At 39.6% G+C, this 16,840-nt stretch overlaps 2 protein-coding genes across 3 annotated transcripts; one reads left to right on the top strand and one right to left on the bottom strand.

Moving 5' to 3' along the window:
* Positions 1–834: 834 nt before the first annotated feature.
* pex3 (peroxisomal biogenesis factor 3) lies at positions 835–9,293 on the bottom strand. The gene is made up of 12 exons (XM_030405886.1): positions 9,017–9,293; positions 7,795–7,926; positions 7,609–7,690; positions 7,341–7,384; positions 7,070–7,191; positions 6,733–6,799; positions 6,575–6,629; positions 5,981–6,119; positions 5,796–5,866; positions 5,569–5,691; positions 4,777–4,873; positions 835–3,768 (listed from the first exon to the last, which is right to left on the bottom strand). The coding sequence occupies exons 1-12, from the start codon at positions 9,087–9,089 to the stop codon at positions 3,685–3,687; spliced, it is 1,089 nt and encodes a 362-aa protein (XP_030261746.1). The 5' UTR covers positions 9,090–9,293; the 3' UTR covers positions 835–3,684.
* Positions 8,777–12,396, top strand: adat2 (adenosine deaminase tRNA specific 2). 2 transcript variants are annotated; one of them, XM_030405887.1, is made up of 7 exons: positions 8,777–8,914; positions 9,952–10,077; positions 10,455–10,559; positions 10,932–11,082; positions 11,161–11,267; positions 11,558–11,630; positions 12,273–12,396. In XM_030405887.1, exons 2-7 carry the CDS (start codon positions 9,973–9,975, stop codon positions 12,299–12,301), a joined length of 570 nt encoding a protein of 189 aa, XP_030261747.1. In that variant the 5' UTR covers positions 8,777–8,914; positions 9,952–9,972; the 3' UTR covers positions 12,302–12,396. The 2 variants fall into 2 exon arrangements, with proteins under 2 accessions (XP_030261747.1, XP_030261748.1); XM_030405888.1 differs by lacking the exon at positions 8,777–8,914 and adding an exon at positions 9,717–9,847.
* Positions 12,397–16,840: the final 4,444 nt, after the last annotated feature.

Genomic DNA, 16,840 nt, shown 5'->3' with positions numbered 1-16,840 from the left:
GTCTGGCAGGCTCGTTGGATGTAAGAACACCACAAACAAGTTTTTATGGCATCAGTATGCCTCAACAAAAGCCTCAAAAGATAACCAGGTCACACGTGGTGACATGGGTAGAAGGAAGATAATCAGGAAGAGCCTCTTTTGTCCAACTTGTGTACATCAAGTCCAACTTTTACTTAACCTACCGTGAAACTTGAACTCTGTCCACAGCCGTATATATCAGTGCAGTTTCATCTGGCTAAATAATGACCAGCTCACACAACAAAGGGCGCAGTGTTAAGTAATCAGTAAAGGGATTTCCCATCCTTCACACGTCCATTGTCACAGTCCGTAAATAGTTCCACAGAATGAATAATAAAAGACAAGAGTACTGTGCTGCCTTTTTTTTTTTTTTTTTTTTTACAGCACATTAAGGAGGTCTGTCACGTGATCCAATAAAATAAAAGATCTGCTTTCGCCCTGCTTGTGCTCATCTTTTCCATAAAAACTGGAACATAAACAAGTATCTATCTGTGGAATTCCATACACAGGTTGACTTTGAACCGACAACTATGACAAAAGTTTTTCCAAAATTCATTAATAAGTGATTGCGAGAGGACATCATCATCTGTTTAATTATGAGTCAGAGTTGTAACAGCACACTGGATGATTTGCCAACAGCAGTTTTTTTCCAACATGCTGGCTCTTATCTCCCAATGAAACTGTTTCCTGCTGCAGGAGGGCGCCCCCTGTTGACGTAACCATTTCCTGTTAGGCTCTTTGATAATTGAATCCAGGGAAACCTTTTCACAATGTGTAGATCAGACATTTAAAAAGGAACACAAGCTGAACAATGAGTATGAAATCACATTTGACGTTTATTAACTCTTCAATAAATCTCTACAAACATACATTTTCAGCTGTCACTCAGGATGTTTTGCTTCAAAGGCATAACATCACTGATTACATACACAGATTTACATTCTCACCTGACTGTTAATGTGATCCAGGAATCAGAAAGTAATCTGAGCTGTCACTTGAAGTTTACTCATCTCCTGAGTAGGGAAAATTAATCTGACGCCAGAGGAGACAGACTCGCATTTTCTCTCCACACGCTGCTTTCGGGTAAATCCCAGCAGCCACCAAAGCTTCAGAGCAGTTTTTGTTTTACTAGTTCAAGTCTCAAGACTAATGTATCATTGGGCTTGTATAGCCAATTAGATGATTTTAGGATCTGAGAGTGTTTTCCTTTTAAACAGCAGCAACTGAACTGAATTCATCAATTATAACAAACAACTTCTAGAAATAATATTATTAGCCAACACTTTATAGTAATAATCATTAATAAATGGTACATTTATAGTTAATTAAACTTAAGTTAATGATGAAATGCTGCATAAATTATGTATTAAATGTGCAGTTAGAATTTTAGTTGTAAACATTCAAAACTTGACTTTAATTATCAACAGAATGTGAAGAAATGTCAGTTTTGACATGATGACGTCTGTTTTGAGCTGCAGAGATGTCTACTGAAGCTGAATTAACTAGCAAACAGCAACTACAGTTAGCAACAGTTAGCACCTTTAAGCATTTAGAAAGTATTAAAGTCATCAATTGCTCAATAAATGGTTAATAAAGATTTTCATTGTTAACACTGAAATAATTATCAACTTAGGTTTAATTAACAAGACTGTGACCATTTATTAATGGTGTTTACTATTTTGTTATGCTTGAATTCATGTCAGGTAGATGAAGACAAAAATCTGAGCTGCAACAATAAATTGATACAATTAATTAGTTGTCAGCTTATAAATGATCGGCCAACTATGAAAAAAGTCTAAATTCTCTGATTCCAGCTTGTTGAATGTGAAGATGTTCTAGTTACTTTCCTCTTCTATGACAGTAAACTCAACATCTTTAGGTCTACTTTAGCTGTTTACCAGATCTCTTCTGGCTGCACACATCTGATTCACAGACAGGGTGGGACAGAGCTCTCTCAGATTTCTTGGCCTCTTGGATATCTGTCTTCTTATTCCCACACAGAAGCCTTTCCAGAAGTCACATACATACAAATTTAGTGAAAAAAAGAGGTGTAAAACATAAAGACATGAGGGGAAACACAATTATCATCATCGTTTCAAGACAATGTGACCTGCCATGTGTGAGAAAAGTGATAACAATGCTGGTCATTCCTACAAAATGACCTCTTTAGATGTTATTAAAAAGTCAGGTTACCTAATATTATTCCCATCAACCGTAGATCAAAAATGTTTTCAATGTAATTTAGCTTGAAAATAGCTTGAAAAACTTTGGAATGAGGCCCTTCAAATAGAGGCAAAGGATGTTCAAGAGAGTCCATGAAGAAGAGTGACATCTGCTGGACAGAAATTAAACAACACCTACAGTGTCAGTTCTGAGACACTGAAGTAGACTCTCTGAAACACACACTGTTAGACCAATCAGTGTTTTTCAGAACATCTTTAACTCTGCATGGCCTTAGTTCAATGTTAGTTCAATTGAAACCATTTAAGGTGATCCACATGATAAGTCAGTGATCTGACTACATATCTAATTTGGAGTTTATCAGTGATTTTCACTATTATTTTTTATTTTAAAATAACCAAGACTGCCTCACTGAACATTGCACTTTCTGTGAAGTAACTGTTGCACGTGTGCACTTTGCGACGTCGATGCTGAAACGATATACTGTGCAGCCCTGGTCCTGGACAGCTGGAGGAAAGTTGCGCTCAATTATAATCGTATTTACTGAGCTTTAAACGTTCTGATGCTGTGCATCATCGACTCATAGCCTCGGTATTAGATGACCTGGGAATGACTCTCAACGACCAACTATCCTTCTCCTGGAATTGCCTAAGCTACTCCACCTTTTAAACATTTCAAATGGATTTAAATATGTCAGGCTTCAATAGATTTTCCAGGCAAATGAAGTAATTATGGGATAATATAAACCATCCAACCTCCAAATTACCCATAACGATGCTGAAGATTTTTTTTCCCTCATGACAAAAAAAATGCAAAAAAGATGCAATTTAAAAACATTTCATCAGCACAAAAAAAATTGTCTCCGTTCACACATCAGCCCACATCTGTCTGACCCTTCACACTGCCCTCTACAACCTGGATTATGTAGTGAAAATGAAGAAAGGAAAAAAGAGAACCGTACACATTGTAAACCATTCTGATATTCAAACACAGTGAAGGTGCACAGCAGAGAGCTGGAAACATGAGACATATAACACTCACCACTGCTGATGGAAAAGGGAAGAATCTGGGATATCAACGTACACTGGTGATGTGTCAGTTTCATCTTGTGTGAAAAAGTGGAAATCAGCTCTGAACAGTCGTGACCGATCCTTCAACACACTTTATCCTCTGTGTGCGTCCTCCCTCAGGGTAAATAAGACTCCGTTCCCAAGATGCATTGCTCTCAGGGTTGATCACAGGCTCTGATGCGACTACAGTCCCAGAGCAACCAGTTCAGTAATCCAGTGGCGCTGTTCACAGACGCTCCCACAGCTGCTTCATCGTAGACTGTATTCCCGTCACTCAACACTGTCACAGAGTGAAACGTCTGCAGGGTTTGGAGGAGAAAAGGAAGGAGGGATCAACAGTCTAAGGGCACGTATCACTTCTGTTTCCATCTGTCTTTTCTTCCTCTGAATTCTCCTTCTTCTCCTCGTGTGTCAGTTATTTCTGCAGCTCCTGTGGCGTGCTGAAGGTCTCGTAGACGTTGGCTGCGAACTCTTTGACCTGGTCGTTCATCAGCAAGTCCTGAGGAAGAGAGACAGAGCTTTTGAGATAGAGACGGAGATGAAATAGACTAATGGAATTGATTCTGCGCTTCAATGTGTAACATAAACTTAAAATTGTCTGACGTGTCTTTAAAAAAGATGTTAGCTGCCAACTAATTTGATAAATGATTAATTGCTTCATTTTTTTTAAACCAAGTGTCAAACATTTGCAGGTTCCAGCTTCTTAAATGTGACAGTAGATAAAGAGTCTTTGGGTTTTGGACAAAAGAAGCAAACTGAAGACGTCACTAAGGGATCTGGGAAGGAGTGATGAGCACAGCCATAACATTAACGTTAGCTTAGTTTGCCAATAGGTCCATAATATGCAATAGGTCAAGCTTCAGAGCGCCCTCTGCTGGATTACAAGGCAAACTACAATTTACACACCTCAGACAGGTTAATATAGTTCAGGCATAGCTGAACTTTTCACCCCACACTCAAATGAATGTGAGATTTCTGTGAAAAAAGTGAAATATTTTGAACACAATCACTTTTATAGTTTCAGAAAAGAGGAACATCTCTGATGTGACTTTCAATCACGAGCAGACATTAAAAACTGTCCCCTGTCCAATCAAAGAACAAGTTAAGAAGATCATGATCTGACCAGACATCTGATGCCAGCAGCTTTTGGTACTTGACAGTTTCTGACACTCGCTGCTGCGACACATTAACAAAAGTCACTATAACAAAAGTCAAAATAGGTTTGATATCCAGTTTTAGCAGTTAGTGGTAATAAACCCAAGAGCCCAAAAGTGAAGATGTTTTTGAGACATTTAAATTAAGAGTTTCTTGTCCTCATTAAACATTAAAGACCTAATAACTCAACCTGCACATAATAATTTACACTAAGAATCTGATAAGAGCGTGGTATCTGTTTACAAACAGAATGTGGACTTTGTTTTAATTGAGCCAATATGGGCAGCTGATCACTACAAACAAGGCAGTTTGACCTGTTGGCTTTTATTTTCAAGTGTTTGTGTGGTTTCACCTGAACAAAGTGGCTCGGAGTCTCACTGCAGATGGTGTTAATCTGACCGTTGACGATCGGAATGATCTTGGCCAGCGGCAGGCTGACTGCAGACAGACTGAACACACACAGACAGACACAATGGAATCATGTTGAGGTCAGTGTTGACTTATGTGTCTGGATTTCAGTGACATTTTTCTGTTCCAAAAAACCCCCAAAATGTTCTGCAGCAATGACCAAATAACCAGACATTTATCACTTCAAAACTAAAATTAAAAGGCCTCTGCCGTACTTATATAAAACTGGTTGAAAGGTTAGAAAGTAAAACTATGTAAATCCTCAAAATTTAAGCAGGAAACTATTTACTTATCCAACTTGATGTAGCATTGGTTCATTGGTTTGAGCAATTTCTTAAAGAAATAAATTTAAAATTCTGTAATTCCAGCTTCTTGAATCCAAATATTTTCTAGTTCATTTAGTTCTCAGTGACAGTAGAATGAATATCTTCTAGCTTTGGACTAAATAAGACATTTGAGGACGTCATCTTGGGCTTTGAGAAACACTGATCGACATTTTCCACCATTTTTTAAAACATTTTATAGGCCAAACAACTGATCGATTAATTGAGAAAATAATCAAATGATTAATCCACAATTAAAAAAAAACATTAGTTGTAGCCCGAATGTTTATTTCAGCTACATTGACTTCTTCTACTAGTGTTACTTATGACCAACAACACACACACAAAAAAACATAGTAAACCCAAGATTTATGTGTGAAAAAAAGAACATTTCTGTTGGCAAAGAAGCTGACCTATCAGGCGCAGAGCTCGGGGAGGCGTCGCCGAGAGGTGGCCGGAAAAACTCGGCCAGGTTGTCAAGGAGACGAGAGAAACCTCTGTTCAAACAGGCGTTCAGGACCGTGGTGAAGTCTGGACTGAAGTCACAAACACACACACAAACACACGTTTCAGAATCATGAAATACACGCACCTACAGGTGGACGAACACATAAGTAACACACACAAGTGTGTTGTTTACCTGTCCAACATGTCTCTGGTCTCGTTCAACAGTCTGATGGTCAAAGTATCCTGTTCTGTCAGCCCACACGCCTGACACAGACAGAAGATGTATCAGTATACAGCTCTGTGAATACTTCTGTGTATCACCTTGTGTGTGTGTGTGTGTGTGTGTGTGTGTGTGTATGTGTGTGTGTGTGTAGTGACCTGATCAGCGAGTGCATTCTCGTCATCAGCTAGCATGTACCAGGACAGCGGCCGCTCAGAGCCGGCCTCCACCTCCGCTCTGATCCAGCTCAGCTGCTGCTCCACCTCCAGAAGAGACAGACTCTGCTTCAGAGACATGCTGCAACAAACAGATTTATTATTTTAATTCACTTATTGATACAAAATTAAAAATGTTTCTGTTTCAAGCCTCAATGTGTGACAATTGGGTATTTTTCTCTATTTATTCTCATTGTAAACTGATTATCTTGGTTGTTTTAGACTGTTCATTGTGGTTTTCAATGTGTTCCATGGGGCTCTGGGAACATTATTTTGTATCCATGTTTTACATCACATTAGATTTGTAACTAAAATTTAAACCAAAAAATGTAATAATGTAAATTACAGCTGCAACAGTTAGTTAATTAATCATTGGGTTTTGGACTGTTGGCTAAACAACAGAACATCTGAAGACATCACTTTTGGATCTGATAAACCGTGATGACGAGCATGTTTCACAATTGCTTTGCATTTTATAGAGCACACAACAAGATGAACAAAAAATGTCATGAGTAATTATTAGTTACAGACACTCACCCTCCCAGGGAGTTCAGTACTGCTTTCTTCACTAGTGTCATTAACTCTGTCAAACCTGTAGAGAAAGGGCGAGAGAGACAGATAGACTGAGGTCAATCAGTGTTGAATGGAAATAAAGTTTTGCGGTGTGTGTTTGTGTGTAAGTGTGTCCATCCTACCATCTCCCAGTAGATGTTGGATACTGGACAGGTACTGCTGCTGAACGTCAGGAGGAGCCAGAGGAGTCTGAAAGAAAAAAAACAAACACGCATGAGTAAATAACGATAAAATACCTCCAGCTGATCTTTCAGGTTTATTCTTTTTGGGAATCAGTGGTTGTAGACAAAAAGACTTCATCAGTGATGACAATAATTGTTAGCTGCAGCCTGAGCTTGGACTTCAAATAGCTCTCTAGTCCAGTGTGAACAGCCAAACTCACAGATCTGCATTACAGTGACTACTGTGTTCTTACAGGTTCTCTTAGCCAAAGAAGCCAATGAATCCGGAGTTCCTCACCATTGTGTTCTTGCCCACAGAGTTGTCCAGGTACAGGTATCCTCCTATGATGTTCAGCTGGACTCTCAGAAGAACCACCAGCATGCAGGTGCTGTACACGCCCACGATGGTGCGGGTGAAACCTGAACAAGACACCAAGAGTCACACATGTTTGATGTCTAATCTCACATGAACATTTTTTATTAATCTAATTTTGTTTATCTGCAGCAATGTTACTTAAAAAAATATTATACATGTATGATTTTACAGTTTGGTTATATGAAGAACTTACTGATGATCTTTAAATCTTCCCAGATTTCGAGCTTATTGGCTGGTCTGTGAGAAGATGTCAAAGAAGAAAAAGAGGAATTAATGTTTTGTTTTACAACATCAAGACTGCAAATTGTGACAAACTAACATACTTTCAAAAGATAATGTACACAGGAAAAAAACTATCTTGGCCTTGAACATATAAAAATATGTAAATTGTGAGTACAAGTGGAACAGGAAATGTTTGATTTGATCTTTTAGCTCTAACACTATAAGAAACTTCGACTCACTTGGTCTTGAGTAGTGCAGTTAGACTTTCTGAATTCAGTTGACTGATGATGGCTTCTTTCAGCGGAGGCAGCATGGACAGCACTGCGGCACACAAACACACAGCACGGTACATTGTGAGTAGTACTCGAAAGGATTTGTGAAGAATTTAGAATTATTATTCAGAAGGACCGGTGTGAAGTCATTACCGGTCATGTTGCAGGTCCTCTGGTTGCTTTCAAAGTGGAACTGTCGCCTGGCCTGAGCAATGTACTCGGTCGCCTCCTTCTCCTGAATGTCCCTGATCTTCTTCTGGGCATATTTACCCAGGAAGTACACTCCTAGGGGATCGCAGATAAATAAGAAGTAGTACTTACTTGCATCACACACACACAGGAAATGACCTCAACCATATATCACTCTTTCAGATGAGTCTGAACTTCCCGAGTCACCAGGAATGTGTCCTGGTTAAAGCACAAATGTATATTTTGGAATAGGAGCTTCCAACAGTGCATATTTTCAGGTAGATGTTTACATTTGATTTTGATGTTTTATTTTGATGTAAGGCAACATTAGACACCTTATGTTTCTTTATCTCTTTTAGGTTAACCTTTAAATCCATGCAACCTCTTTCAGTACGTTGATCCATTTGGTGATTTTACTAAATGATGCTGTGTCTTACTGCAATGTCAAAATCACTTCACATCAAATTTAACATTACCACAAACATTAAGGGATTTTAAATGCAACTAAACCCCAAAGATGGCATTACTTGATTCGCTATTACTAATTATAATAAAAAGAATTAGGTATTTTTGACATGACACGTATTCAAACCTATCATTTCAATACAGCCAAATGAGATAAACCTGAAACACTCACTGGTCAGCAGTTTGGCTAAATCCAATTGGCATGGATTATCCTGGCCTCTTAATGAAAGCGATAAGGTAAGATGCTAACATTAAGCATCCATAAGTGCCTTTCTCACGCACGGAACGTCTCGCTAAACTTCAATTCAGTTTTCTGGCAATTTAAATGTCTTGCTCATTTATATAATGTGTAGGACAATATAAGCTGGTGTCCTCATTGACTCGCCACAAGTCATTTTAAAAGCGATATAGAACCAAAACACTTCTTGGAGATAATTTCGGTAAAAGTTAACTTTTGTCCTCTACCTTTACCCCAGTTGTTTTCCTTGGATTGTACCAGGTTGAACAGTATTTCACAATGCTCGAAATAATGCTGCTTAGTAAAAAATATTGATGCGGAAGTGAAAGGACACACTATTCAAGCTCTTGAAATATATTTCATAAATCACAAGTTCCATCGGTGAGTAAGAAAATACGTTTTTATTACGATTTTTAGGGCAGTTAGGCATGTTGCTAAAGTTATTAGCTAGCTAGCTACTAGAAGCTAACAGGACTCCGTTACCTCCAACTACAGCTCCGGTGAAGATAAATTTTCTTTTGTGGCGTTTAATAAAATTCCAGACAGATGAAAACATCCTCGGACAGTGACAAGTTCAGAAACTAAAACTCAAACAAACACTCCGTACTTTAAACTTTTTGCTGACTGTTTCACGGACATGCTATTTGAGGAGTTGTCTGTTAGCTAGCAACTCCCTGCTACCATGCTAACCATTGACGATGCTAACTGTCAAAACCATAGAAGCATGTCGCTGAAGACAGGAAGAGGAGGCTAGCTGTCGAAGGTTCCGGTTAGAGATTTCACAATAAAATGCAAAGCAGCAGGTACCAATCTGAATGCAAATTGTTAAATAAATCAATTTATATTCGTTATTTGGTTATTTAATCAGGGCAGTATAATGCAGGCATGTTCTGGTCTAACCAAATCATAACCCAAGAGATTAAATAAAGAAGAGCCAGAGTTTGATTGGGCCGAGAAGGCTTAAAATGCTTTCACAATCAAATGCATACACTGGTAAAATGATATATATTTTTAATATATATAATGTATGTAATGTATAACTTGGATATATCTTGGATATATTAGATCGAGAAACCTGACCGAAAAACATTATGCTTCGAGTCTGTCAAACTCGCTGGAAAAAACCCCGTGGTGTACAAGCTTTTAATGTGTTGGCAGGATGACTCAATATCTGGTGTACATCCAGTCAAGTGTAGTCAACTAGACGCGTGGAGAACATCGGCATGAACGTGAAGATGCGCGGTGCCATCGAACAGTTCGATTAGTCACGTCTGGAACTGGTCCGTCCAGTATTATCTTCCCCCATCAGCGCAGGTACTCGGCGCGTAAACTATAAGGGATGACATTTTAACAAAAAAAGAAGAAGAAAGTGCAACAAACGCGTACTGAATGATAATATTATGACTTTTGTTAAGTAGAGTTACGTAGCAGCAGTTGTCATGGGAACAGAAGAAGGCAGGTACCGGCTTTCGGCGGATTCGGCGGAAGGTTTCCTTCCGAGTGATGAGGAGATTGAGAAGTGGATGGACAGCGCTTTTGGCATGGTGAGAGATAAATGTCAGTGATTGTAATTAATTAATCATTTAACTGATATCTATTATTATCTCCGGAGAACTCTAGTGTGTTATAACTAACGATTTCGTCTTGATTTCTCCAAACAAGTCTAAATGCATCCCGGAACTATCGTTTTAAAATACATAAACATTCAATTATTAAAGATAAATTGCAAAAAAAAAAAAAAAGTCTTTATCTTCATAAATCTTGTGTAGAATAAATAATCAATAAATTAATATAAAAAGCAATTTTCAGATTAAGTGATCATGATAACAATAACTGCAATCAGTGACTGTAATGGCCATGAGTGTTGTATCTTTGTGTTCTAAATGTGTATTTTCTTTGTGTGTTTTATGTGTTGCTACAGGCCAAAGATGCTCTGGAGAACGGAGAGGTGCCGGTGGGATGTCTGATGGTCTACAACGATGAAGTTGTGGGCAAGGGACGGAATGAAGTCAACGAGACCAAAAATGTAGGGAAAATAAAAGATTGTGAAGACTCTGTGTGAACAAAAACACTCAAGAGGTTCTTTTTTTTAATCGACAAAACGGGATTGAACCTCATGCAGAAGTTAGTCTGTTCAGGTTTGATTTTTGTCATGTCAGTAAAAAATACAAACCTGTATAGTCTCCAAACCACCACGATGACTTAATGTTTTAGGGCAGGCCATTTTGTTTATGAATTTTAGATAAACTCAGTGCTGCATATTAAAAGTACACTCAAAAAATAATGTTAATTTTTCAAAGGGAGTTCAGCATTGGGTTTATCTGGCTCAAATGGAACAAGACACCTGAGCTGTACATTACATACAGTATTTTTCTGTGTGTGTGTGTGTGTGTGTTAGGCCACTCGTCACGCTGAGATGGTGGCCCTGGACCAGCTCCTGGACTGGTGTGGCGGCTGCAGCCTGGACGTGAGCAGCGTGTGTGAGCGGACAGCCCTGTACGTTACCGTGGAGCCGTGCATCATGTGTGCTGCAGCCCTGCGCCTGCTCAGTATCCTGCACCAACCTCTGTGTGTCTGCGTGTGTGTATGCATGTGTTGGCAGCTCTTGTTCCTTCACCAGCTGTCAGACATCCCCGTCGTCGTGTACGGCTGCAGGAACGAGCGGTTTGGAGGCTGCGGTTCAGTCCTGGACGTTTCCTCTGCAGACTTACCTCAGACCGGGAGCGCATTCAAGGTCTGTGTTTGTCTCTGGTGTCTTTTTATGTTTGCCTACCTATTGTTTTTTATTTGTGTGTGTTAGGTCAATGCGAATGGCTGCACTGTTCCTTTGTGGTGATGCTCATGGGTCAGAAATCTGACACAGCTGCAGGTTAATGCTAATCCTTTCTTCTTTTTTTTTTTGAACATGCTCAGTTGTCTGATACGACGTGCAAAATGTGGCTGTCCACATACTTTCGGCCTCACGGTGTAAATGACTATCTTGTGTGTGTGTGTGTGTGTGTGTGTGTGTGTGTGTGTGTTCAGTGTGTTTCAGGTCACAGAGCAGACGAAGCTGTTGAGATGCTGAAGACTTTCTACAAACAGGAGAATCCAAACGGTGATCAGAAACTCTTCTTCTGCCTCTCTTTTATTGTCTCTTTTCCCATGTCTCCGTATCTTATTTTCCCCCATTTAAATATTTTTTGTCTCTTTGGGATCTTTTGTTCATCATCTCTACGTTCTTTCTTTCAACTGTATTTAGTAAGTTAAGGAAAGGCCCCACAGATTTCTTTTCTGTTAGCAGTAGAAACACAAACTGTGCTGAGGAGACTGTGGAGACATGTGGCTACTAAAAATGTTTGATTTCACCTATTTATCATGCCTTAACTAGTTGACGAAGTTGATTTAAACAATAATAATAATAAATAAAACGTAGTAAATAAAAAATAAGTATACATTTGACTTTCTAGACTCATATTTACATGAAATCAAAGCACGTTATTTAAATTAAATCGGTCTGAATCCAACAGTACCAAACATTTGATATTACTCTGGCATTTTTAAGTTACAGCCATTTCTAAATCACTGTTTGTAGTCGTTATTCAATTTTTATTGTTTTCACGAAAAAATTTAGCTCTTTTTTTCCCGGAGCTGAATTTTTATATAGATCCACATGAACACTTTTTATTTCTTAAACTGTTCAGAGTTTTTCAGTTGTATCCTTCCTTCAACAGTTTTCTTCATTTTCTGTCTCTTTCAGCCCCCAAACCCAAAACAAGAAAGGAATGAACGGTCATGGACAGATCAGCTGTAAATTGAGTTTTCATATTGCCTGTACTCACCCTTTTTTTTTTTAAATTAATAAATGAAATTATTAATATTTTTTGTGTGTGTTGCATTCAGACTTCCTCCAGTATGAGTTGCTCAGCAGGCAATCTGCCAGCAGAGGGCGCAGTACACCAGCTAACTTCCTGTACAGGAGACATGTTTACCATCTCTGAACAACTGCTGCCACTTTAAAATTATAAACCTTTTACCCCCAAAACATCGGCCTTTTCATGCTGTGATATTCTGTCTGCTAACAGACAGAATTAAAGTAAACATTTCAAATAATCAACATCAGAACATCCAGATGTTTAGCAAAGAAACTGCAGAATTTTTATGAAGTTTTAATGTTGTTTTTTTTCTGAAAACTAATGCTCTTCTTGGTTGTCGGCCATTTTTTACTTCATAGTTCACATCAGCTCCGTTCTGTTTGTTCTTCAACCGTACATGCAAAACACATCATCACTTCCTGTGTTATATTTCTGTGACCGAGACCGAAAGTGTGAAAAACCTTGTGTGTGTGTGCGCCTGTGTGTGTGTGTATATGTGTGTGCGTGCGTGCGTGTGTCTGCAGCAGCGGCGCTCTCAACAGGAGTGACCTTCCCAACTGCACATAAAACACACGCACACACACACACACACACTAACACACACACACAGTGACAGAATTCAACCTTGTTTCACTTCCTCTCAGACACACACACATACCGTTGCATGTCGAAGTGTGTGTGTGTGTGTGTGTGTGTCTACAGCTTGGTGGAGATGGAAACACTGCGTGTAAATGTGTGTGTAGGTGCCTGCAGGAGTGCGACTGTGTGTCAGAGAAAATCTTTCCAGCGTGTGTGTGCGGGCCAGTTGTCCTGCTGATTTATTTTTAAGAAAAACAAAAGACAAGTTTCACAATCCCTTTTTCGCCACTTCCTTCCTCTCCTCTTCCTTCTCTTTGCAGCAGATGACTTCCTTCCTTCCTTCCTTCCTCCCCGCTTCCTTCCTGCATATTTCCGTTTGTTCTTTTGTCACACCTTTTTTGTTTCACAGCTTCATCTTCCTTCTTGCCATCCTTTATCCCTGTCCTTCTTTTCTCTACCTTTTTCTATGTTCAGAATTGTCTTTCTTTCTGTGCTTTGTATGTTTTACAATTTCTAAATCTTTCTTTTCATCTTTCACGCATTGTTCTAGACCCATTTCCTTCCTTTCACTTGCATTTTCTCTTTCATGTCCATCTTTTGGTGGCCCATCTAATGTTTGTTATTCTTTTCCATCTCCCCCCTCCTTCCTTCACTGTGTTCCTTCTTTTTTCTATCCTTCCTTGTCTCCTTTACTTCTTTTTCTTTGCTACTTCCTGCTCATTTCCTTCCTTCCTCTTTTGCAAATTCCCTATTTCCTTTTTGCTCCCTGTTTTCTTCACCATTTGTCCCTCTTGATCTTTTACACTTCCTTCTTCCTCCAAGACCAACATCAGTTTATTTTAGATTTCCTCTAGAACTTTCCAAGTTCCCTCTTTGATTCCTACCTTTCTTCCTTTTTTATATCCTCCTTTCGTCTTTCAAATGTTTGTATAATTTCTTTCACCCATTGCACTTTATTCCTGTTTATTTTCTTCCTCGCCTTCCTTCATTTCTCATCTTCTTTCTGTGTTTCCTTTACACCACATCTCCTTCGTTTCTTGGTTTGTTCTTCTATCCTGTTCTTTTCCATGCTCCTCTTTTCCTACCTTCCTATTATTTGTTTTTCGGTTAAAATTACCCTCTTTGATTCCTTCCTTCCATTTTTTATTTCCTCCTTTCAAATTTATCTATTTTGTTAAATGTTTTGTTTACTTTTCTTTCACCTATTTTAAATGTTCCTGCTTATTTCCTTCATTCCCTCTTCCCGTGTTTCCTTTACACCCCCCCAACTCCTTTTGTCTTTCTCTGTTCTTCTTTTTCCTGCTCAATTCCTTCATTTTCCTCTTTTGCAAATTTGCTCTTTCCTTCTTTCTTCAATCCTTTCTCTCCCACCTTTAAAAAAAATCTTTTACATTTATTTATTTACTCCACCTTCTTTCCTTCTTTTTGCGGCTACTGATATTTCACTCCCTCTAATTTCCATCTCTTTTCATCACTTTGTTCCTACTCATTTCCTTCCCCCTTCGCTTTCTTTTCCTTTTTCCTTTCCATGTCTCCTTTACACCATAGACTCCTTCCTTTCTCATTATATCTTCCCTTTCTTGCTGTTGATTTCCTTTGTTCCGTCCTTTCAGTTCTGCAGCAGCTCCTCATGTTCTAACTTTATTCAACCTTCTCCTGCTTCCCTTTTTACCCTCTGTCCTTCCTCTTCAACCCTCTCTTCCCGCTTCCTTCCTTCCTCATCTTATTTCCTTTCCCACGCATTTCTTGTTGCCACTTGCTCTTTTTTTCTTTGACGTTTCCAAATATTCATTTCTTACTCTTACCCTCTTTTCTACTTACTTCCTCCTTATAAACACAAGCTCCACCCTGTCACCTAAAGAACACCACCTAAACATTTTCCCGTAAAGATAAACAAGCTTTCAGTACATTTCACATAAATATATATTTTCTGAATCCAGTGAACTTGCAGATGAAAATCTGGATTGTTCTGTTCCTCCCCAGATTGAAACACGTGCCGGCGTCCAGCTCCATCTCGGCTCTTTAGCATGCAAATCTATGCTAATTAATGCAGAGCAGAATATTCCAGAATGTTTTAATGTGTCACCTCAGAGTGGAGGAGTTGACGTGTTACTGAAGACGCACGCACACACACACACACAGTGGTGCCGAGCTAGCTGTTAGGGGCTAATGAACAGTGTGTGTGGTGTCAAACTCTCCTCTCCAAACTGACAGCAAGAGGGGTCTCACACACACACAGTCGAACTGCAAGAGAAAAGGTGTAATCTGAGTTGGCATATCGCGTAAAGGTGAAAGAAAAACACCGGTAGGGAAAATCAAGGAGTTTTTCTGTTTAATTATTTCACCATTAGATGACCTGAGAGGAAGCGTTGGGAGGAGGAGCGCTTGTTTCTCTGTCAGGAGGAAGCAGACGGGGGAGTTTGACAGGAAGTGTTGATGGGTTTTGCGGTTTCGCTTTGTCGACCTTTTGCAGTCTAAAGAGGAAGAAAGAGACGTGGTCGTTGTGTTGCACCACCCTTCTGCCCGGCGCTGTGGGAAGATTGAAACGCTCACTAGTGACTCTGTCTGCTGTTATTTAATACTTCTTTGTTTTTTACTCCCTTTTTCTTGCAGCCTTTTCATTCGTCTCTTTTTGTTGTGTCGGTTTTACCTTTCGTCAGCCGTTTCTTTCTTTCTTTCAGTTTTTCTTTTCGTTATTTTCTTCCCACAGCCTGCGTCCTTTGTCTTTCGGTCTCTTCTTGTTTTGTCCAGAGGCGGACTGCATCAGCTTCTCCCTTCTCTCTCCCCCTCTTGATTTACTTTTGCTTTGAACATCAACAGAGTGAAATCTCGTCCATCTTCCCGAGGCCGCTCTACCCGGGCGGCTCGGGGGTCCATTTTATTCCTCGTGCGTTGCGTTTAGCCGGAGCTCGCCGGCTAATAGTGTGTGAGGGTTCGTTTCATGTGCTAATCGTGTTTTGAAGTTTAGGTTTCCATGGTGACGGAGAGATGGAAAATCAGCGGTGAGGGCTGGCTCAAATCTTAAATGAGTGTCTCTCCCCCGTTCGACACTTCGGCCCGGTGAGACGGCGCCGAGGCCAAACATGAACTCATCCGTCTCGTGTGGTCAACTTTTCAACATGTCACTAAAACACATCCTCTGTTTTTATGGGAAGTGTTTAGTCAGTGACACAGAAAATCTTTCAAACAGACTGATCAGAGCAGCAGCTGTTTGTCTGTTCTCAATATAATTTTTATCTCCCTGCACGTCCGTCTCTTCCCCTCCTTTACAGCATGTATCCTTCCAAAATGAGCATTTCCTGCTCTGTCATCACGGTGGTAAATGTCTGATCGAATTGAACACAACTAAAACTACTTGGTTAAGGTCCAGGAAAGCCTCCTTCATGGTTAAAACAAACCGATGCTGACTACTGCTGGTGGCAAGCTACATCCTCAGTTACTGATGAGGTCACACACTTTGTAAAGCCATTTTCTTTTCAAGCATTTAAAAGGTCCCATTTAGCAGAAAATGAGATTTCCATGTCCTTTTTTTTTTTTTTTTTAATTTTTTTTTTAAGGAGAGCTGCAGGAATGACACAGAAATAAGTGAACATCTGACTCAATTAAATGCTTGACATAAGCTCTGCGGTTACCACAATTTAGAGATTTTGACTTTTACGTGTCTTAAAAACAGCCGTCCCTAACAAGTGTTTGGATGAGACCCCAGAGGCTGTCAGGCACATTAAACGCCATCAGGCCGAACACAGAGCTTCATCTACTCACTTAAAGCCCTCAGACACGCCTCACTGTACGGCTGCTGTTGCACAAACACCGGCAGAGCTGAGGCGTAAAAAACATAATGGGCTGGTGACTGCTCAGGCCTGTGAGAGCTAAC

Source organism: Sparus aurata, chromosome 22 (genome assembly GCF_900880675.1).
Source record: "Sparus aurata chromosome 22, fSpaAur1.1, whole genome shotgun sequence".
Classification (NCBI taxonomy): domain Eukaryota; kingdom Metazoa; phylum Chordata; class Actinopteri; order Spariformes; family Sparidae; genus Sparus; species Sparus aurata.
This window is presented reverse-complemented; position numbering and strand designations above follow the sequence as displayed.

What these genes read in the sequence shown, in the direction of transcription:
- adat2 (XM_030405887.1), top strand. Translation starts at nt 9,973, where the DNA reads ATGGGAACAGAAGAAGGCAGGTACCGGCTTTCGGCGGATTCGGCGGAA. An exon ending in AAGTCAACGAGACCAAAAAT is followed by an intron (nt 10,560 to 10,931) that starts GTAGGGAAAATA and finishes TGTGTGTGTTAG; the next exon opens with GCCACTCGTCACGCTGAGAT. An exon ending in TGCAGCCCTGCGCCTGCTCA is followed by an intron (nt 11,083 to 11,160) that starts GTATCCTGCACC and finishes ACCAGCTGTCAG; the next exon opens with ACATCCCCGTCGTCGTGTAC.
- pex3 (XM_030405886.1), bottom strand. Translation starts at nt 9,089, where the DNA reads ATGTTTTCATCTGTCTGGAATTTTATTAAACGCCACAAAAGAAAATTT. An exon ending in CACCGGAGCTGTAGTTGGAG is followed by an intron (nt 7,927 to 9,016) that starts GTAACGGAGTCC and finishes GCGATCCCCTAG; the next exon opens with GAGTGTACTTCCTGGGTAAA. An exon ending in CTCCGAGCCACTTTGTTCAG is followed by an intron (nt 3,769 to 4,776) that starts GTGAAACCACAC and finishes TCTCTTCCTCAG; the next exon opens with GACTTGCTGATGAACGACCA.